Source organism: Mirounga angustirostris, unplaced genomic scaffold (genome assembly GCF_029215605.1).
Source record: "Mirounga angustirostris isolate CCGP_5_RB_7025 unplaced genomic scaffold, mMirAng1.0.hap1 SCAF_14, whole genome shotgun sequence".
Lineage (NCBI taxonomy): Eukaryota > Metazoa > Chordata > Mammalia > Carnivora > Phocidae > Mirounga > Mirounga angustirostris.
Window position 1 is genome coordinate 49511974 of NW_026991722.1, and position 22619 is coordinate 49534592.

At 37.5% G+C, this 22619-nt stretch overlaps 2 protein-coding genes across 5 annotated transcripts in view; one reads left to right on the plus strand and one right to left on the minus strand.

Moving 5' to 3' along the window:
• The window catches only part of USP14 (ubiquitin specific peptidase 14), a 41360-nt gene extending 30660 nt beyond the window's left edge, over window positions 1–10700 (plus strand). For both annotated transcript variants that reach the window (XM_045886961.1, XM_064577858.1), the window contains 6 exons: window positions 67–132; window positions 289–381; window positions 2112–2240; window positions 8570–8630; window positions 9198–9305; window positions 9953–10700. In XM_045886961.1, coding sequence (XP_045742917.1) covers window positions 67–132; window positions 289–381; window positions 2112–2240; window positions 8570–8630; window positions 9198–9305; window positions 9953–10104 — 609 coding nt within the window. In that variant the 3' untranslated portion in view covers window positions 10105–10700. The remainder of the gene's footprint in view (window positions 1–66; window positions 133–288; window positions 382–2111; window positions 2241–8569; window positions 8631–9197; window positions 9306–9952) is intronic.
• Window positions 10701–11201: 501 nt separating this feature from the next.
• Window positions 11202–22619, minus strand: part of THOC1 (THO complex subunit 1) — a 55561-nt gene continuing 44143 nt past the window's right edge. For 2 of the 3 annotated variants that reach the window (XM_045886960.3, XM_045886958.3), the window contains 4 exons: window positions 18303–18386; window positions 14688–14835; window positions 13865–13940; window positions 11202–13345 (listed from right to left, as the gene is read on the minus strand). In XM_045886960.3, the coding sequence (XP_045742916.1) occupies window positions 13050–13345; window positions 13865–13940; window positions 14688–14835; window positions 18303–18386 (604 nt within the window). In that variant the 3' untranslated portion in view covers window positions 11202–13049. The remainder of the gene's footprint in view (window positions 13346–13864; window positions 13941–14687; window positions 14836–18302; window positions 18387–22619) is intronic. The other variant, XM_064577857.1, reaches the window with a different exon arrangement.

Genomic DNA, 22619 nt, shown 5'->3' on the forward strand with positions numbered 1-22619 from the left:
TCTGTATTGCAGGAAAAATTCTTTAAAACTAAAAATGTTTGATCTTCTGTTATGTTCTTTTTTTAGCGACTTCAGGAAGAAATCACTAAACAGTCTCCAACATTGCAAAGAAATGCTTTATATATCAAATCTGTAAGTTTTTCATTCCTTTTGAATTTGAATCCATTTTGATGAAAGGTTTCCAGTTAGTTAATTTTACCCAGTCTTTGTTTTTTTCCCAAACCAAGCATTAAAAACTTCTGTGGTATTTGCATGTGATAGGATTTCTTGCATTTTTTTTCCCCTCAGTCTAAGATCAGCCGACTACCTGCTTACTTGACAATTCAGATGGTTCGATTTTTTTATAAAGAGAAGGAATCTGTGAATGCTAAAGTTCTTAAGGTTAGTAATGAACTTCAGTATAATAAAATATTGTAATTCTTTGATGGCAATCCCTAATTCACAATAGATTTCTTTCTTCCTTTAGGGATAAACTTTCTTTGAAATATTATAAGTAGGGAAGTTATTAACATTAGACAAGTGGTTCTTTGTTTGTTTGTTTGTTTGTTTGTCAGAGAGAGGGACAGCATGCACAAGCAGGGAGAGCAGGAAGCAGAGGGAGAAGCATGCTCCCTGCTGATTAAGAGCCCCATGTGGGAATTGATCCTAGGACTCTGGGATCATGACCTGAGCTGAAGGTAGATGTGTAACTGATTGAGCCACCAGGTGCCCCTGTCCTTTTTTTTTTTAAAGATTTTATTTATTTGACAGAGATACAGCGAGAGAGGGAACACAAGCGGGGGGAGAGGGAGAAGCAGGCCTCCCGCCGAGCAGGGAGCCCGATGTGGGGCTCGATCCCAGGACCCTGGGATCTGACCTGAGCCGAAGGCAGACGCTTAACGACTGAGCCACCCAGGCGCCCCATCCCTGTCCTTTTTATTTTAAATCATACACATGCCTGACTTTCACTACCAGCCCACCCCTAGCATTTGATTAAGTAGGGCCTGAAGTCCTAAAAATTTTTCATAAGATTCACAATTAGTTCTGATGGATGCCCTCCACTCCCCAGAAATACTGCTCTAGACCAGATCCTCAACTCCACAGATACTGACCCAGCAGGTTTAGAGGATGGGAGTGTGGGGTAGGAGGCATGCTGCACTCTCCAGTATGATAGCTGTAATCTCTTGAGTAAGAGCCAGCCTTATGATGTAGCTGTTTTGTAGAACTGTAGCTCTGCTACATATCCACAGTCCGTGATCCCTGGGAGAGCTATATATAATTCTGTCCTCTTGAGCTGAAATTCATAATACAATTTCAAATATACTTACTGTTATATGATAAGGTTAAATGTAGTTGGAGTATTTACAATTGTTAACTTTATGTATTAATATTAGTTTTGAACTGTATCACTATTATTTCTTTGTAAAGGTGTATTTCAAATTACAAAAAGTCATTAAGTGACCCCATTTGTAAATTGATTCCATTGTCAGTTTTAGGTATCCATTATTTTCACAGCAACTGATGTGCTGTTTCTGAAATGCTTCTTTTGTCATATAAATTTGGTAACTCTTCTGTGGTCAGAGTCTTGGGTTTAATTGGAAAAAAAAGCTAAACAAATTTTTTTAATCTTAAAAAGTTAGAACCAGGGGTGCCTGGTTGGCTCAGTCAGTAGAGCATGCGACTCTTTATCTTTTTTTTTTTTTTTTTTAAGATTTATGTATTTTACAGAGAGAGTGGGAGACAGAGCATGAGCAGGGCGGAGGAGGAGGCAGAGGGAGAGGGAGAAGCAGGCTCCCCACTGAGCAGGGAGCCTGATGTGGGACTTGATCCCAGGACCCCTGGGATCATGACCTGAGCCGAAGGCAGACGCTTAACCGACTGAGCCAACCAGGTGCCCCGTGATTCTTGATCTTAGGGTTGGAGCCTATTTAAAAAAAAAAAAAGTTGGGACCACATTGAAAATAAGCACTATGATGTTTTCAGCTGCATAGATTTCCAAGTGATTTTTATGAATTTTATTTTCAACTTCATTTGAATTATGAAAGTACTACTGTAAAAGTATGATAGATATTTTAAATAAGTACCTTTATAAGGGTGTTTACACATACTCTTTCTTTTTGGTTTGTATATAGGATGTTAAATTTCCTCTTATGTTGGATGTGTATGAACTGTGTACCCCAGAACTTCAGGAGAAAATGGTCTCTTTTCGAACAAAATTCAAGGATCTAGAAGATAAAAAAGTGAATCAGCAGCCAAAGACAGTAGGTTCTTATTGCTGATTTTCTCATCTTAATAGTTTAATCTTTAATCAGTGTTCAACAATTACTGTTACTCTCTTAGTAATTACTTTGTTAATCTCTCAGTAAAAATGGATGAACCTTTATTTTATTTAGCACATATACAAAGTTTTAGGTGTATTTTAGCATAAGAAAAAGAACTCTAGTTAGGGTAAATAGGCCCTTTATGGTAGAGTAAGCTTAATATTTTCTTTTTGCCTGTAATCTGTAGCCTATATTCCTTTTATATTTATCTCCTCAAAGCATTTCACATAAAGTGTTGCCTAGTATTTTCAGTGTATTTTATTGTTTTCCTTGTAAGTCATGGAATTATTTCTATTTTTAGATGGAATTAGTGGGATAGAATCCTGGCTCATCTATGCCTATAGTGACAAATAAGTTGTATCTTTTTAATTTGTTATTTAATTTTTATTTAAATTCAAGTTAGTTAACATAGAGTACAGTATTGGTTTCAGGAGTAGAATTCAGTGATTCATCACTTACATACAACACCCAGTGCTCATCACAACAAGTGCCCCCCTTAATGCCCATCGTCATCTAGCCCATCCTCCACCTGCCTTGTTCCAGCAACTCTCCGTTTGTTCTGTATGGTTAAGAGTCTTTTATAGTTTATTTCCCTGTCTCTCTCTCTTTTTCCCCCCTCTCCCTATGTTTATCTGTTTTGTTTCTTAAACTCCACATGAGTGAAATCATATGATACTTGTCTTTCTCTGACTGACTTCACTTAGTGTAATACACTCTAGCTCCATCCATGTCATTGCAAATGGCAAGATTTCGTTCTTTTTGGTTGAGTAATATTCGTACGTGTGTGTACACACATGTCTTTATCCATTCATCAGCCGATGGACATTTGGGCTCTTTCCAGAGTTTGGCTGTTGTTGATGGTGTTGCTATCAACATCAGGATGCATGTGTCCCTTCGCATCTGTCTTTTTGTATCCTTTGGGTAAATACCTAGTAGTGCTGTTGCTGGGTCGTAGGGTAGCTCTGTTTTTAACTTTTTGAGAAACCTTCATACTGTTCTCCAGAGTGGCTGCACCAGCTTGCATTCCCACCAACAGGGCAAGAGGGGTTCCCCTTTTTTCTGCATCCTCACCAACACCTGTTGTTTCTTGTATTAATTTTAGCCATTCTGACTGGTGTGATAAATTGTATCTTTTAATAAGTGCTGCTTGTATGCCTGCCTATAATTGCTAAAATCACAACCTTAGGAAACTTTATATTTAATAAGTTGTATCATTTTAGGTTCAGATAGGGTACAGCTGACCTGTGTTGGATTTTTTTTTCCCACAATGAAAAAGATCTTTCCTGATAACTAGAAATATTTCCAGTGTGATACTATATGTCATTTAAATTCTGCAAATTACTGTGGGTGTGTAGTGCGTGTGTGTAGTGCGTGTGTTAAATGGTTTTTTTTTTTTAACATTAAAATTTATTTTGAGATAATTGTAGAATCACATGCATTTATAAGAAATAATATGAAGAGGGGCGCCTGGGTGGCTCAGTGCATTAAGTGACTCCTTCTGCTCATGTCGTAATCCCAGCGTCCTGGGATTGAGCCCCCCATCGGGCTCCCTGCTCAGCTCCCTGCTTCTCCTCCCTGCTTCTCCTCCCTCTGCCTGCCACTCCCCCTGCTTATGAGTGCACTCTCTCTCTGTGTCAAATAAATAAATAAAATCTTTAAAAAAAAAAAAAGAAATAATATGAAGAGATCCAGGTACCTTTTACCAAGTTTCCCCTGTGGTAATATCTTACAAAACAATAACACAGTATCACAACTTGGATATTGACTTTGATGCAGTCTAGATACAGTACATTCTCATCACTACAGAAATTCCACATACTGCTCCTTTGTAGACAAACCCACTTTCCTTTGGCCCCTGCCTCCTCTTCAATTCCTAGCAACTGTTAACCTGTTCTCCATTTCTGTAGTTTTGTCATTTTAAGATACGAAATGGAATATATATATATATAGTACTATATTATACATATACTATATATATACTATATAAATGGAATCCTATCATATATAACTTTTTGGGATTTTCTTTTCTCAGCATACATAATTCTCAGGAAATTAGCCCAGGTTATTTTGTATAACAGTAGTTCCTTCTTTTTTGTTGCTGAATAGTATTCTGTTATGCATATACCATATTTTGCTTAACCATTCAGCTGTTGAAGGACAGCTGGATTGTTTCTAGTTTCATTTATTTTGAATAAAGTTGCTGTAAGTATTCATGTACCATTTTTTTTTTTTTAATATTTTTTATTTGAGAGAGAGCGAGTGTGAGTAGGGGGAGGGGCAGAGAGAGAGGGAGAAGCAAACTCCCTGCTGAGCAGGGAGCCCTGTGTGGGACTCAATCCCAGGACTCTGGGATCATGACTTAAGCCGAAGGCAGATGCTTAACCGACTGAGTCACCCAGGTGCCCCTCATGTACCAGTTTTAGTGTAAACATAACTTTTCATTTCTCTGGAAATAAATACCCAGTAGTATAATTGCTAGATTGCATGGTAGTTGTATATTTAATTTTTAAAGAAACTGTCAAAGGTTTTCCATAGGGACTGTACCATTTTAAATGCTCATTAGCAGTATATGACTGATCCACTTTGTGCATTCTTGCTAGAATTTGGTGATGTCAGTATTCTTTATTTTAGCCATTTGGATAGGTTTGCAGTGATACCTCATTGTGGTTTTTAATTTGCTTTTTCCTAGTGGCTAATGATGTTGAGTGTGTCTTCATGTATTTATTTGCCATCTGTATATCCTCTTTGGTGAAATGTTTCTTCTTGTCTATTCATTTTCTAATTGTGCTATTTTTCACTCTTGAATTTTGAGAGTTTTTTATATTATAAATACTAATCCTTTGTCAGATACATGGCTATCATATATTTTCTCCTTGCCTTTGTCTTTATCTTTTCATCTTCTTTAGGGTCTTTTGCAGAGGAAAAGTTTTTAATTTTTAGGTAATCCAATGTGTTTTTCTTTGGTTGTTCTTGCTTTTGGTGTCCTATCTAACAAACCATTGCCTAGTCAAAGGCCACAAAGATTTATGTCTGTTTCTCTTATAAGAGTTTTAAAGTTTCAGTTCTTCCCATTTAGTTCTTCCCCGGTTTTTGATCCGTTCTGGGTTAATTTTTGTGTGTGGAATGAGGTGCATATCCAAATTCATGCTATTGCATGTGAATATCCTATTCTTGGCCCATTGAATGGTCTTGGTACCCTTGTAGAGGATCAGTTGACTGTAGAGATCTATATATCTGGACTCTCAGTTTTCTTCCACAGGTCTTTATGTCTGTCCTTATGCCAGTGCCACAGTCTTGATTACTGTAGTTTTGTAGTAAGGATGTAGCAAAGTATGAGCCTTTCAGCTGTTCTTTCAAGATTGTTTTGGCTCTTATGAATGCCTTGTATTTCCATTATTTTAGGATCAGCTTGTGTATTACTTCAAAAAAAACAATTGGAATTTTGATAGGATTGCAGTGAATCTGTAGATAATTTGGAAAGGATTGCTGTTTTAACAGCATTAAGTCTTGGCAGTCCATGAACTTGATAATGTCTTTGTATTTATTTGTATCTTAATTTTTTTCACCAATGTTTTATAGTTTATAGTATATAAATCTTGTACTTTGGCTAACTTTATTCTTAAGTATTTTATTCTTTTTTGATGTTTGAGTAAATGGCATTGCTTTCTTAATTTCATTTTTAGATTATTCTTTGTAATTGATTTTTGTATATTGATCTTTGCTGAACTGGTTTATTAACTGTTCTTTTTTTCCTCTTATTTTTTGAAAGATTGTGTAGAACCTAGTATTAATTCTTTTTTAAAGTTTTGGTAGAACATTGGTGGAAAAAAATCAGCCTGGAGATTTTTTTCCAGGCATTTTTAAATTAAATATTTGACTTCCTTTGTAGTTATGGGCTATTCAGATGATGTAATTTCATATTAGATTTGTTTTGGTACTTTGTTTTCATGGAATTGATCTATTTTATCTAGCTTGTCAATTTTGTGTTGTAGAGTTGTTCCTTGTATTTATTTATTTATTTATTTTTGATGTCTGCAGGGTCTATAATGATATCTGTCCCCTGTTTCATTCCTGATATTGGTAATTTGTCTTTTTTTTTTTTTTCCTTTGTCTTGTTAGAGGATTGTCAGTTTTATGATCTTTTCAGAGAACTGGCTAAGTGGATTTTTCTCTTTTTCTGTAATATTAATGATTTCTACCCTTCTGCTTGTTTGGGGTTTATTTTGTTCTCCTTTTTCTAGGTTCTTAAATTGTGGGAGCTTAGATTTTTGGCTTCAAACTTTTCCCTGATGTATGCATTTAGTGCTATACATTCTCTCTCAGCAGTGCTTTCACTGTGTCCTACAAATTGTTATATTGTATTTTCATTTTCATTCTGTCTTGTATTTTTTTTTTAAAGGTTTTATTGATTTATTTGAGACAGAGAGCACAAGAGTGAGAGAGAGCATGAGCAGGGGTTGGGGAAGGAGAGGAAGAAGCAGACTCCCCGCTGAGCAGGGAGCCCTATGTGGAGCTTGGATCAGGACTTGAGCTGAAGGCAGATGCTTAACCAGCTGAGCCACCCAGACACCTCTCTGTTCCTTGTATTAAAAAAAAAAAAAAATCTCCCATGGGACTTCTCTTTGAATTTGGATTATTTAGAAGTGTCTTGTTTAGTTTCCAAATATTTGGAAATTTATTTATTATCTTGCTGTTACTGCTTCTAGTTTGATTTCATTGTGAAAGAACACACTTGTGTGATTTAAATTCCTTTAAATTTGAAGTTTGCTTTATGGCTTAGGATGTGATATATCTTGGTATATGTTCTGTGGGTACTTGGAAAAAAAATTGTATTCTATGGTTGTTGAATGGAATGAATGTTCTATAGATGTTGATTAGATCCAGTTGGTTGATGGTGGTGTTGCATGTTCCTGTAACCATGCTGTTTTTCTGTCTAGTTGTTCTATCAGTTTTTGTGAGAGGAGTGAGGAAGCTAAAATTGTGGTTTTATGTGTTTCTCCATTCGGTTCTGTCCACTTTTGCTTTGCATAGTTTTGTAGCTCTGTTATTTGGTGCATACACCTTTAGGATTGCTAAGTATTCTTAAGTGGAGTGACCCATTTTTATTATGCAACATCCCTCTCTGTCCCTGGTAGTTTTCTTTACTCTAAGTCTACTTTTCTGATATTACTATTGCCAGTGCTGCTTTGTTTTTGTTAATGTTTGCATGATGTCTTTTTGTATTATTTTACTTTAAATTTGCCTATATTGTTATATTTGAAGTTTCTTATAGACAGCATAGAGTTGGTTGTGTATTTTAATATACTGTTAATCTCTTATTGCTTTATTTAGACTAAACATTTACATTTAATGTAAGTTGATTTGTTAATTGTGTTATATTTTGCTTTCTCTTTGTTCTGTTTTTCACTTCTTTTTATTGCCTTCTAGGTTACTTGAACATAGAATTCTAAATTGACTTATCTACGATTTTTTAAAAATCTTTTTCTTTGTATACCTTTTTCTATGGTTACTCTAGGTGTCAAATTTTAATACAAAAGGGAATAGTTGACTTAATTGCCATTTTTTTGTTGTGGGGGCCTTTGACTTCTTGTCACTCTAGTGATCTTTAAACTACTTGCATTGTGTTCATTACCATTATAGTTTTCAAGAACTTTGTGCCCATATGCTTAGATAAGTTTGATTTTTTTGTATTACACACTGCAATGAGTTGAGGCAAGGAATTCCCACCAAAGATCTTTGTCTAAAATAGTGAATCCTCTCTTTCAATATTAGGTAAATATTTGCTGAATGAAATATTTCAGCTCATTTAAGCTAAGTTCATTCATTTCATTTGAGCAGGTGGCCATGTCTTAGTAGGTTTAATGTTAGTTCAGTAATTCGACTTTTCTTTCATTGAGGTACCTATTTTTTTTTTTTTAATCCTATGTGGTTTGATAGGATTTTGGTAAAAATATAGAATTGGGTTTTCCTTTTCTACCCTAGAGTACTGTTTGTACTGTTATATTCACTGATATGCTGTAGGTTTAGTGGCTTATAGTTGGTCCTAGAATCAGAGAGTCTGTTACTGTGCATACAAGATTGTATATTGTTGAAGTATAGCTCCTTTGGGTTTATAGTTTTGTGTTAACTATGGTTATATCGTTTTAGTAATTTGTAAGGTAGTATTTTATATTGTAGTCAGTAAATATGTGTGGAAAGAATATTTATTGAATAGAATACAAATTTTATTTCCAGTATCATGATTTAAAATTAAAATTTTTTCCCCTCAGAGTGACAAAAAGAGTAGTCCCCAGAAAGAAGTTAAATATGAGCCTTTTTCTTTTGCTGATGGTAAGTGGAAAAAAATCATTTCAATTGAGTTACTGTGTGTGTGTGTGTGTGTGTGTTTAAGGTAAAATTATTGTCTTGGCACTTACCTATTTTTTTTCAGATACCATGCTTTTTTAAAAAGAAAATCAGATTTTTTTTTTATTAAAGGTTTTTTTAATTTATTCATTAGCTACAGAGAGAGAGAGCATGAGCAGGGGGAGAGGCAGAGGGAGAGGGAGAAGCAGGCTCCCTGCTGAGCCAGGAGCCCGATGTGGGGCTCGATCTCAGTACCCTGGGATCATGCCCTGAGCCGAAGGCAGACGCCTAACCATCTGAGCCACCCAGGCGCCCCAGAAAGTCAGATTTTTAAAATACAATTTACCTTAATTAGACACACAGTAAAAATCAGTCTTTTTAGGATGTAGTTCTGTGAATAATATCATACTTGTTAAAATATCTTCCATAAATCCTTAACTTTGAACTGTCATATCTTATTGAATTCTAGTAATAGGCTAACCTATTGCTACCTAGCTGGAGAAATCACGTCTCTTCATTGTCTAATATTGTTGGATTTACATCTTTCTTTAGACATTGGCTCCAATAATTGTGGATACTATGACTTACAAGCAGTGTTAACACATCAGGGAAGGTCTAGCTCTTCAGGCCATTATGTATCATGGGTGAAAAGGAAACAAGGTAAGGATTCTGTTTTTTTTTTTTTTTTCCCCCAGTAGTTAGTTAATTTAACAGTTTACTTAGTACAGATTTTTTGCACAGTGGTTTTCAAACTTTTTGGTCTCAGAACTCCTTTACCTTCTTAATTGTTGAGGTCCACAAAGAGCTTTTGTTTATGAGGATTCTCTTTAATATTTACTATAATAGAAATTAAAACTGAGAAATTAACTCATTGGAAACTGACAGGAATAAACCCATTACATATCACATAAATAACAAAGATAACAGTATTTTCCAAAACAAAAAAATAGCAAGAAATAGTATTGATTTGTTTTTGTAGGTCTGCTTTGTCTGGCTTAGTAGGAGACACCTGTTTCTGCATTCAGTCTCTTATCACACATCCTATGACTTCTGGAAAATTCCAAAGCACACTTGAGAGAATGAGGGAAAAAGGCAAATAACACTTTAGTAGTGATATAAAAAAATTATGACCTTCATAGTACCCCTGAAATGGTCTTGAAACCTGAGTAGCCCCTGGACCACACTTTGAAAACTGTTAGTATGGCAGATGGAATACTGCTGTGCATAAAAGTACTCAGTACCTTTTTTGAAATGGAACTGAGAAAACATGTATGATATTAATTTCATTTTCTTCTCTTGTTCTTTAGATGAATGGATTAAGTTTGATGATGATAAAGTCAGCATCGTGACACCAGAGGATATCTTACGGCTTTCTGGTGGTGGAGACTGGCACATAGCATATGTTTTACTCTATGGGCCTCGCAGAGTTGAAATAATGGAAGAGGAAAGTGAACAGTAATCTTCATTTTAGCTATTTATGTTTAGGTGTGAAATAAATGTTACTTGTTGATCATTTCTATAATCCAGAGCTGTAGAGGAAGATATGTAGGTGGTTTTGTGTTTCCCCTCTCATGTAGAACAAAAGAGGGTGAAGCAGACCACTCTGTGGATCAACCTAAAAATTACAGAAAAAAAAATTGCCTTTGGACTGTGTGGTCGCAGGAAGACATTTTTAAAAAGCTTATTTCTTGCATTAATTTTTAAAAATTCTGATTTGAAATGCCTTTCAGCCATTACCTTCCATGATAAATTTTTTCTCCCTGCCTTTTTCAGCCCAGGATTCAGCAATCAGATGTTTATTGCACACCTATTACTCTTTTTGTTGTTGTTGTTCTTGCATGGTTCAAACCACCGGTGATTCATAGCTGCCCATCCTTTGCCTTATCTAACAAAAATTTTGCCAGGAAGGTGGAAAGGAAGGACGTGTTGCTCTCATTGTGTTACTCAGTGCTGCTGCCCACATCCCATGGAAACATGGGTACAATCAAGTATTTGTCCAGCCTGACTGTTGCTGGCTTTTCATGACTTTAAAATAAATTGTGATCAGTAATAGTACATTTGATTATACATTCATTATTGTGTCTCTCTGATGTACTATGGTTTGTATGTTTAACTTTGCAATGGTTTTGTAGTAATCAACCTTAAAAAGTTGACAAGCTCTCGTTGCTTATTTTTAGAAAATGAGGATATTTAATAAAAAAAAAAAAAAGAGGGACTAACAGCTTCTGACCTCAAGTCTTTTGTCTACTGAGTGTTGGAGCTTGGGTTAAGTTTAGGTCTATTTAATATCACGCCTTGCTGCAGGTTGTTAGTTTTACTCTGCTGTTAAGCATCCATTTAAAAATGTTCTCTTCTGCCTTCTCACATTATGTTCTGTTTAAAAGAAATACAAAGTTGTAAAAGTAACAGAGTTCTTTGGATGCTGAATGCAACGATGTTTATTGGTCTGTCTTTTCTTTGGCTCAGTTGTTTTTACTCGTCTGTTCCCAAAATCTTAATGTGTATCTCAGAATTGAATAATAGCAATGATTTTTAAAGTACCAAGAGTAAGTGGTGTTTCAGTATGGTAGGTTTCTTACATTTTAATACATTCTAATTAATTCCTTATCTTTGTTTCAAGAGCCTTGATTGCTAGACAGAGGATAGGAAATTAGCTCATTTGTCTCTGATTTTGAGTTAGGTATATAAAATGAAGCTTGGGGGATTATCATGAAATCTCCTCTTTACTTACGCTGTTTTCATGCTCTGCAGAGCATAGCACTGGTAACTATTAAATTCCTAGAGAATAATGGCCAATTTCTTCTCAGCTTTGAACAATGTGATAAAACCTGAGAACCCTAGGAGATAAAATAAGCATTTCAGGGAAACTTATTTGTAAATAGCTTCTTCAGCTAAGTGGTGATTACTGGCAATCATTATTCCCTTTGCCTTGGCGGAGGGTGCAGAATAGAATGGGGAAGAGGAGACCATAAGAAGTGTAATGATTCTTAGATGGTGCTATGATGCTTGTGACTCTGCATTTTTTATTCAGTCTGTCTTGGTCTGAACAATTTTGAGGACATAAATTTAGCGATTAGAATTCTGATTTCTGACTTGAATGATGCTGTAGCTAGTAGATGAGGTAGGTTTAGAACAAAGTATATGTCTTGTATGGAGTTAAGATTTTTAAAATTGTAATTCCTTAATTGTTTTAAAAATGGATTTCAGTTTATTTAATCCAAATAAGCATTAGTCCAAAGATTTTTTTTTTTTTTTTTTTTTAAGAAATTGGACTTACACCAGTGTTTTAAACTAATAAGGCTATTTTAGAGTTCAGCCTTGCATATAAGGTCTTTGAGAAGGGAGAGTGGTCAAGAAAATTTCTTGATTCCTGAGTGTGCCTTATATGCTGTGCCATGAGCACGGAGGCCCTTTTGATATTAGAGCTGTGCTGTATCACTGTTGGACTAGCCAGTGAAGTTAAGTCCAAGCAAGAACATTTATGGTGTAATATGCACTTAGGTGTATTATGCACTTAGTAGCCTTTCAGGATACAAAACATACAATGATAACCTAATGTTAGAGCCCTACAGGGTAATTATGCTTATGTGGGAATGGGAAAAGTAGATGGTACTGTCCCCAGCCATTATTACATAGTGCTTTGCTGTTTGTAGATCGCTTTCACCTACATATCTCAAACTTCACATCAATCCTGGAAGTATGCATCCCTATTTTAAGGACTTAGGATTTTAGACTTCACCCTGTTTTTTTTTCAAGTTGGGGGCTGGCAAACATTTTCTGTAATGGGTGGGGTGGATAGTACATATTTTAAGTTTCGCAGGCCACAGTCTTTGTCATAGCTACTTAACGCTGTTGTTGTAGCATGAAAGGAGCCATAGATGATACTTAAATCAGCAGAACTGTGTGCTGATAAAATTTTACTTGTAAAAGCAGGTGGGAAATGGGCCAGTGTTTGCTGATCCTCTGCTTTAAGGCATAAATGAGTAAGACTAGAGCAGTCATATGGTTTCAGAAAGTCATTGTGGGATTTTCAGAACAGCAAGTTAAATTTTGTAACTACTAATGGCATGTAGGAAACGAAGTTGGCATAGTGTATCTATCTTAGGAAACACCATGCTCCCTAAATATTGCTTACTGACTTCATTATAAATATTTTAACAAAAAATATGTGATCTTGAGGTCGCTTTATTTTGTCCATTTTCTCAACGTACTCCCTTCGCCTGAAACCCTGAGGTCAGTTATCAAGAGCCAATACGCCTTCTGTTGTTCGTGGAGCACCAGCCAACTGTACAACAACTGTTATAAAAATGTTTATTGTTTACCAAAACCATTGGACCTCTTATCAAATGCTGCTTGGTAACAAAATCTTATCACAGTTTTAATAAAAAAAAAGAAAGAAAGAAGCTAACTATTTGTCTCATTGTCATTAGTTAGACTTTCTGCAAGGTCACTTAATCCGGACTTATTCAGTGCATTCATCAGATTCTCAGGTGTTGCATGTACTCCCTCTTGATCTTGCCAGGCGACCAGTAGCTGCTTAGCTCTCATCTTCATGTCTTCGCTATCACACTCAATTTGTCTAATTTCCGAGTCTTTCATTTCCAAGTAGGGAGCCAAGATCTTCCATTGCTCGCCCAGTTTACTGGCAAACACCTCTATTTGTTCCCCTGTTACAGGTTTGTCTCGGCGAACATCAGGGCCTAGGAAACACAGGAGATGTAAATTATGTACAAAGCCTGAGGACATGTACAATTCAAAATATACAACAGAATGGGGAAGATACGGGGCACTGAAATATTAATCACCTTTCATAAGCTTTATTTTAAAACAATTCCTTTCTATATTTTTCATGGGGTGAATATTGTTCTTATAGTCATGATCACTAGGTCTCAATACTTTTAAAACTAAAGCTGCTGCCTCTATTGTAATTATGAAGGTCTCCCCCGAAAGCAGCTGCTCTCTTCTAACCCGCCCCCCCGCCATTAACAAACAGGTGAGTCACCTTCAAATCTAATGACTTTCCTTCCCATCACTTCCAAATTCTATTGCATAAAGTGTAATATTTTAAAAGTTATCAAGCAATGTTTAAAATTCCTCACTATAAGAAACAGCTGAGATAAATGGTAGAGGTTGAGAAGTAGATCAAATAACGTACCTCTCAACAAAGAACCCCAATCTTTTCCAATTTTGTAAAATAGCCAAGAAAATTCAATTCTTACTTTCATTTTCCTTCAGTAAAGCATCATTATCTTCCTCATCTTCATCCTCACCTGTTTTTATCTCTTCAGAAGGAGGCTAAAATGAGGAAGAAGAATGTTTAAGAGAATGCCAACTTGTAAAATAACTGGGGATACTTTTGGTTTAGGTTATGAGTGGTTGAGATTCCACATTCCAGGGCCCAGAACTTGATCCTTGAGCGTGTTAAATGTGAATGTCAGGTAAGGATCACAAATGGCATGGTGTTAACGTGGAGAAGGAGTGGACGGGAAAGACTCCCCTTCCCCCACACATGGGAAGAAGGCAGAGCCAGTAAAGAGTACGGTAAGATGATTTGCAAATATCTAGCATATAGTAATGATGGGCTGGAGAAAACCAGGGGAGCAATTGGGTTCTTAAAAAATTTTTTTAGTAATTTTACGGTATAGTTATTACCATATTGTAGTAATACAATGAGAAAATTGTATTGGAAAAGAGAACAGAGTAGAAAGGTAGGTCTAGGTACCTACTGCTACCCATTATAGATCCTGTTTGATAAAACACAATACATTGGCAAATAGGAAAAATTCATGTCTGAGTTTACAGGTGAGATAATTGTTTAACCAAAATACTGTGGGCTTTAAAATTAAATTACATGCTTTATAAAAAATTTATCAACTTATGTACTTCCTGTAAATGTACACTCAAATGCATTTTTCCTTATTCTTAAACATGGAGGTTTGTGGATTATTTTTTCCACACAATAAACTGTAAATTCAGCTTCTTAATGATAGTAGTTTTAACAAGATAGCAAAGAATATGAAAACGTTGATCTACATTACTTACTGGTAATTCCTTTGCTAGCTTTATTACCATGTTTTCAAGATATTCTGGCAAACTTTTAAATTGCTGGTTGGTTGGCTGGAAGAAGTGAGGGCTTCTCCGTGCTAACAGTCTCAGGGCTCTCCAACCATAATTTGAATTGTTCACAGCCCTAGGGAAAGAAATGTCAGTCTTGTCATTTATGGTTTTTTATTTCTCTATGCCTTCCAGTTAGCGTATAGAGTGTCACATGGTAAATTAACATTAAGTAGCTGAAGGCACCATTCTTTTCATTCTGATCTTATTCCTAAAGAACCTCTGAGTGTGCAGTACACTTACAAATGAACACTAGAAATGGGCAGAATCTGATGAGGCAGGTTCATGTGCAGCAAACATCTGAAAAGTTTAATACCCGTTTTACTTAATTTAAAAAGTCAATCAGTATGTGTATAGTAATAACTAGGTGTTCTGTGTGCAGGACAGTCATCATCTATGTCTTTAGAAGAAAAACGAATAGGCTTTTACTATAGTCAGTCAGCTGACGCCCATACAGACAATGCCACCTGCAGGTGTGAATTCCAGAATGTAAGTTCTATCAGCACTGAGTTTTGACCATATTCATTCAATACATCATTCTCCATTTATATAAGCCTCTCATTTTAGTTCGCTTAATACCAAACTCAATGAATAAAAATGGTTCCAAAACTAAAAGGGAAACATCGAATAGCCACCACAGTGAGCAGGGATAGATACATAGTGATACAGAGCACAGCACCGGGCGCTACACAGTAAGGTGAGAAATGCAAACCTCACGAATTCTAAAGATAATGTTCCAGAACCAGCCAAGCTGGAGAAGAATCCAGAGCACAAATTTACTCTGTAAATTTTTGCAAGTCATTTGGAAGATCCCCCTAAGTTCTTAAGGGTAGCACCTGGTTTATTTAGTCCTCCTCTTGAAATGAGCCTCTACTTTTAGCAAGTGCAAAACTACTCCTACACCGGTCTTGCCAACTTAATGTCATGGTACAAGGCTTTGCCTGATCAGTTAACCAGCCTACCTCTCTTGACACATTTCCATTTAAGCAGTTTCAATCTTTTTTTTTTTTTACTTAAAGATGTTATTTATTCATGACAGAGAGAGAGAGTGAGAGAGAGGCAGAGGGAGAAGCAGGCTCTCAAGGAGCAGGGAGCCTGATGCGGGACTCGATCCCAGGACCCTGGGATCATGACCTGAGCTGAAGGCAGATGCTCAACCATCTGAACCACCCAGGTGCCCCAGTTTCAATCTTTTAAGCATTTTCAAAATTCTCCACCAGTTACACATACAAACTTTCTTACTCTCCAGAAATCCATACCATTCAGGTTCTTAAAGCAAGGTTCGCGGAGAACTCTCATTCATTCATTCATTCATTCAACAAATACTTGGTGAGCTGGGCACTCAGACCTTAGAGGTACCCTGAACACCCGAGACACTACAATCTTGCAGTTAAGAGCAGGGCCCTGAGGCCGGAGTGATTTCCTGGCTCTGGCATTTACTAGATGAGAACTTCAATACATGATTCACCCTCTCTCCTCACTTTAACTGTAAAAGGGAGATAAGGGCAGTTTCTGCCTTAAAGGTATAGATGGTAAGTACTTAGGGAGGACCTGACAGTGAATGTGGAAATGTGTTGGCAAACATCATTACTATGGATAAACACCAGGTATAAGAATTTCACACAGTGGTAAGGATAAGAAGAACATGAGAAATGGGAATTTCAGATAGGGAGGGGCTTCTGGGCCAGGGAAAACTGCCCTGAGACAGTATCTGAGAGGAGAACTGAAGTGAGCCCACACCACAGGAGTAGCTTGGGGAGAAGTGGAAAGACCTTTGAGTTGAAGAACAGAAACCTGGCTGGTGTAGTTAGAGCAGAAAGAAAATGAACAAAGAGGAGAAGTGATCGAAAGTAGGCAGCAGCCAGACGGGTCTTTTAGGCCCTGGTAAGGAGTTTGGATTTCATCCTAATTTTACCAGGCAGTCACTGGAAGAGTTAAAGCAGGAGATCAGACTTGTGAGTTTAAAGATCACAATTTGCATGCTGGAGAACTGACCGGAGCATCATTAGTTAAGAGATCACAGTAACTAACTCATAACTAGTCACAAGGTCACACGAGTCAGAGCACTCTATTTTCTGTGTGCTAACTACATGTCCTGTGTGGCTCAAAGTGAATCCTCTTATTTAATCCTCAGAATAACCCCATGAAATGGGTATTATACTATTTAGCAATGAGAAAACAAGCAGAAAGGGGTTACAGTAGCCCTAGAAGCCTAGCCAGTGAGTGACAGAGTGTCCTGGGATTGGAACCCAGGGAATCTGACAAGAGGGTCCTTGCCCTTAAATGATGACACCAAACTGCCTATTTAAAACCATGGGGCTGGGACACCTGGGTGGCTCAGTCGTTAAGCGTCTACCTTCGGCTTAGGTCGTGATCCCTGGGCCCTGGGATCAAGCCCCACATCGGGCTCCCTGCTCAGTGGGGAGTCTGCTTCTCCCTCTCCCCCTGCCTGCAGCTCCCTCTGCTTGTGCTCTCTCTCCGACAAATAATCTTTAAAAAAATTTTAAAAAATAAAACCATGGGGAGGGGGTGCATGGGTAGCTCAGTCAGTTGAGTGCCTGGCTCTTGGTTTCAGCTCAGGTCATGATCTCAGGGTTGTGAGATCGAGTCTAACGTAGGGCTCCACCCTCAGTGTGGAGTCTGCTTGACATTTTCTCCCTCAGCCCCTCCCCGCTTGCACACTTTCTCTCTAAAATAAGTAAATAAAATCTTTAAAAAAAAAATCTTTAAAACCACAGGGCTGGGGCGCCTGGGTGGCTCAGTTGGTTAAGCAGCTGCCTTCGGCTCAGGTCATGATCCTGGGGTCCTGGAATCGAGCCCCGCATCGAGCTCCCTGCTCAGCAGAGAGCCTGCTTCTCCCTTTCCCTCTGCCTGACACTCTGCCTACTTGTGCTCTCTATCTCTCTGTCAAATAAATAAATCTTTAAAATAAAAAATAATAATAATAAAAAAAACAAAACCACAGGGCTGTGTGGTGTTGCCTAGAAGATTAGATAAAAAAGCTGAGACTGAGTCCTGAGGTTACTCCAAGATCTGGGAGCCAGCTGAGATGTAGTGAGGCAGGAGTGTAGTTTAATGGATGTCAAGAGAAGAACACATTATCTAAGGAAGGAGAGACAAGTGGTGAATGCTGCTGGGAGGTCGGAAAAAGATGCCATGACCTTGACGAGCGCTATTTCAGTGGAGGGACAGGGAGACCACCCAGTGGCAGTGAGCTGACAAGAATGGGAGGTGAGGAAATGAAGGCAATGGTTATGAACACGTCTCGGGAGACACTGATTTGAAGGGGAAAAGAGGATTGTTGGGAGGGAGGTGGATGCCCAAGGCATTGTTCTTATTTTTTGAAACAAGTGTGATTCTACTTCGTGTTTGTCAGTGGGCATGGTCATTGAAATCAGGAATGTGCACTAATGTGAACTTGGTACATAAATTCACCTAAGAGGAAAAGTACTACCCTATCAGTGGTCTCCCTTAGTGTTCTAATGTACATACAATTCCTAAAAAAATACTGTAGAATGTTAGCTCATAAGAAACATTACTTACTTGTATTCATTTTCAACCATGTTTTCAGGGTCTGCCTGTTCAATGGCTTCCTCAAAGAATTCCTCCAAAGTTGGCATGTATTCCCTGGGTATTAAAAAACAACTAGTAAGGACCATGTGTGTTCATTCTTAATAAAATACTCCTAAAACAGTGGCATTGAAAGATTCTAATTATGACCTACACTTGAGTTAGTTACATTACTTAGGAACCCAGATTTTTAAGGGGGTAAATGACTCAAAACTGAACTTCTCCAAGAGGACCACAGAGGAGCAGTGCGGTGCTACACCGTGTCATATACTATACTCCATGTAACCTAACAGTCACTGGGCTCCACACTGTAATGTTACTGGTCACAGGGACAGCCGGGGATTTCACAGCATTTGAACTTCCCCAGCAAGGAAGAAAATGTCACATCCAGTGCCCACATCCAAGAATGTTTTTTCCTTAAGCCAGCATTAATAAAACCCACACTAATAACCAGACCATATTGAGATTTAAAGAGTTTAACTGTGAGCTTATTTTATGTCACTCCCATGACAGCATGTTGGTTTTTAATTGGATCTTTCTGGAATTTGGTTTTAGAAATAAGATTTTGATAGTCAAGCAAATAAGCAAGATCCAAGGGTCTGATTAGAAGACATCTTTGACTAAGACTAGAAAAATGGGCTCTGTAAGAAAAACTCAAGCACCCAATCTTACAACTTTCAGTACAATAACACACTCTCTTAACTGGTAAACATAAAAGGGCTGGAAGGTTTCCTTGGAGTTTACCACCACTCTTTTATATATCACGCTAGACAAAGCAAGGTGACACTAAAATCCCAACCAGACTATCATTGATCAGTGTTTGGAACCATTTATTAGTTTAAAAATTACTGTACAGTTGACCCTGGAACACCACTGAGCTTGAACTGTGTGGGTCCACTTATTTGTGGATTTTTTTCGATTCAGTACTCTAAATGTATTTTTTTATTATTTTAATATTTTTTTCTCCAGCTTCCTTAAGAATACAGTATATAATACATATACAAAATGTGTTCATATTTTGTGTATCAATCATATCACCTGTTTATGCAGTGAGGCTTCCAATCCACAGTAGGCTGTTGGGGAATCAAAAGTTACTTGTGCATTTTTTACTGTGTGGGGGCTGGCACCCCAAACCCTGCGTTGTTCAAGGGCCAACTATACCGTGATCAATCAAGACTAATAATGGAATGAACCTCCCAGGCACTGCCTTATCTGACTTTTACAAACACTACAAATACAACTCTCCTCTCTGATCTCGTTCTCTTTCCCCAGAGGTGGCCACTCTTCAGAAATTGGTATTTATCACTCCTGTTTTTTTTTTAACTGAGCGTATACTGTTTTGAAGTTTTTCAAACTTTATAATGGAACCATGCTTGTACCCTTCTACAACCCTGATTTTTCTGAAGTACGCCTGTCTGATACAGTAGTTCTCAACCTCATTCTGGGGCCCAATGTACAGCGGTCCGCTACGTGAACGTGTCACACATCATCCATTCTTCCACTGATATTTAGGTAGTTTCCCCAGTTTTGCTGTGACACTGCTAAACGAACATTCCTGCACCATCTCATTGTGCAGGTGAGCTAGTTTCTCTAGACATTATGGTGTTCAAACTTCCCCTACAACTCACAGTAAGGAATTAATTTTATATTACAACCCAAAACACACACATAAATGCGAGCATGTGTATCATACGTAAGTAAAGCTAACGTTTCACAAAAATATATTCTCTATTTCCCTAAAAAAAAATGCTGGTGGCAACTAATAAACTGACTTCACAAATCACCGATTCTCAACCTGAAGTTTTAAAGGAATTACTTTAAAGATCAACCAACCCAGGACTGGAATTGTTAGGACGTAGCGTATGCACACCTTTAACTTTTAGTTACTGCCAAATTGTTTTCCAAAGTGGCTGTACCAATTTAGGCTCCCACCAGCATCACTGGCAAATTATTTATTTATTAAAATTAACATATATTTGTTTCAGGGGTACAGGTCTGTGATTCAACAGTCTTACACAATTCACAGTGCTCACCATAGTACATACCCTCCCCAGTGTCCATCACCCAGCCAACCCATCCCTCCCACCCCCCTCCATTCCAGCAGCCCTCGGTTTGTTTCCTGAGATTAAGAGTCTCTTATGGTTTGTCTCCCTATCTGGTCTCATCTTGTTTCATTTTTTCCCTCCCTTCCCCTATGATCCTCTGTCTTGTAATTCAAATTCCTCATATCAGTGAGATCATATGATACTTGTCTTTCTCTGATTGACTTACTTCGCTTAGCGTAATACCCTCTAGTTCCATCCATGTCGTTGCAAATGGCAAGATTTCATTTTTTTTGATGGCTGCATAATATTCCATTGTATATACACACCACATCTTCTTTATCCATTCATCTGCTGATGGACATCTAGGCTCTTTCCATAGTTGGCTATTGTGGACATTGCTGCTATAAACATCGGGGTGCATGTACCCCTTCGGATCATTACATTTCTATCTTTGGGGTAAATACCCAGTAGTGCAATTGCTGGGTCATAGGGTAGCTCTATTTTCAACTTTTTGAGGAACCTCCATACTGTTTTCGAGAGTGGCTGCACCAGCTTGCATTCCCACCAACAGTGTAGGAGGGTTCCCCTTTCTCTGCATCCCCGCCAACATCTGTCATTTCCTGACTTGTTAATTTTAGCCATTCTGATTGGTGTGAGGTGGTATCTCATTGAGATTTTGATTTGTATTTCTCTGATGCCAAGTGATGTTGAGCACTTTTTCATGTGTCTGTTGGCCATTTGGCTTTCTTCTTTGCAGAAATATCTGTTCATGTCTTCTGCCCATTTCTTGATTGGATTCTTTGTTCTCTGGGTGTTGAGTGTGATTAAGTTCTTTATAGATTTTGGATACTAGCCCTTTATCTGGTGTGTCATTTGCAAATATCTTCTCCCATTCTGTCGGTTGTCTTTTGGTTTTGTTGACTGTTTCTTTGCCGTGCAAAAGCTTTTAATCTTGATGAAGTCCCAATAGTTCATTTTTGCCCTTGTTTCCCTTGCTTCTGGCAAATTATTCTTATCCACAATTCATACAAAATCCCGATGCATTTAAATTATTGAATTTCTTGGCTATGAAGCTGCCTGCTTTGGTTTTTAATCTGTTTCTAGTTACTACTGATGTTGAGTATTTTTTCTTAGGTTTATTAAGATTTCCACTTTTGAAATTGTCTATTTCTTTGTCCATTTTTCTATTGGGTTGACTTCTCAGATTTGGCAGGGATCTAAATGTACTAATTGGCTTGCTAGCATTTTTAAAATTTTCTTAGTCTTTAAAAAAAATTGTTTGGTTTTGCTGATGCTATTATTTGTTTGCTATCTTACCGATTTCCAGTTTTATTTTACTTTCTTTGTAATTTACTTGGTTCAGCGTTAGATTTTTTTTCCAAGTTTTTATTAAATTCTAGTTAATTTACAGTGAAATATTAGTTTCAGGTGTAGAATCTAGTGATTCATTACTTCCATACATCGTCCTGTGCTCATTACAAGTGCCCTCCTTAATCCCCATCACCCATTTAATCCATCCTGTTCTCTCTAGTTAAGTGTCTGTTTTGTCTCTCTAGTTAAGTGTCTGTTTTGTCTCTCTTTTTGTTTCCCCCGCCGTGTTCATCTGTTTTGTTTCTTAAATTCTACATATGAGTGAAATCATATGGTATTTCTCTTTCTCTGACTTATTTTGCTCAGCACAATACATACTAGCTCCATCCATGTTGTTGCAAATGGCAGGATTTCATTGTTTATGGCCAAATAATATTCAATTACAGACACACAAACATCTTCTTTATCCATCAGCTGATAGGTATTTAGACTCTTTCCATAATTCGGCTATTGTAGATAATGCTGCTATAAACATTGGGGTTCGGTGCTGGATTCTTAGTTTTAAGTTAACTCTTAAGGTTATAGACATTTAAGGTCGTACGTTTTCTATTTCTCAAAAGTTTAAACCTGTAATACATTTATCAGTTAATTCTGTTTTCTAATTTACAATTTTTTTTTTTTTAAGATTTTATTTATTTGAGAGAGAGCTAGAGTGAGAGAGCACAAGCAAGGGGAGCTCCAGGCAGAGGGAGAGGGAGAAGCAGGCTCCCCACTGAGCAAGGAGCCTGATGTGGGGCTTGATCCCAGAACCCAAGGATCACGACCTGAGCCGAAGACAGCCACTTAACCGACTGAGCCACCCAGGCGCCCCTTATTCATTAATTCTTATTTCCACCTGTGTCTAGTCTGCTATTTAACATGCCTATTAAATCTT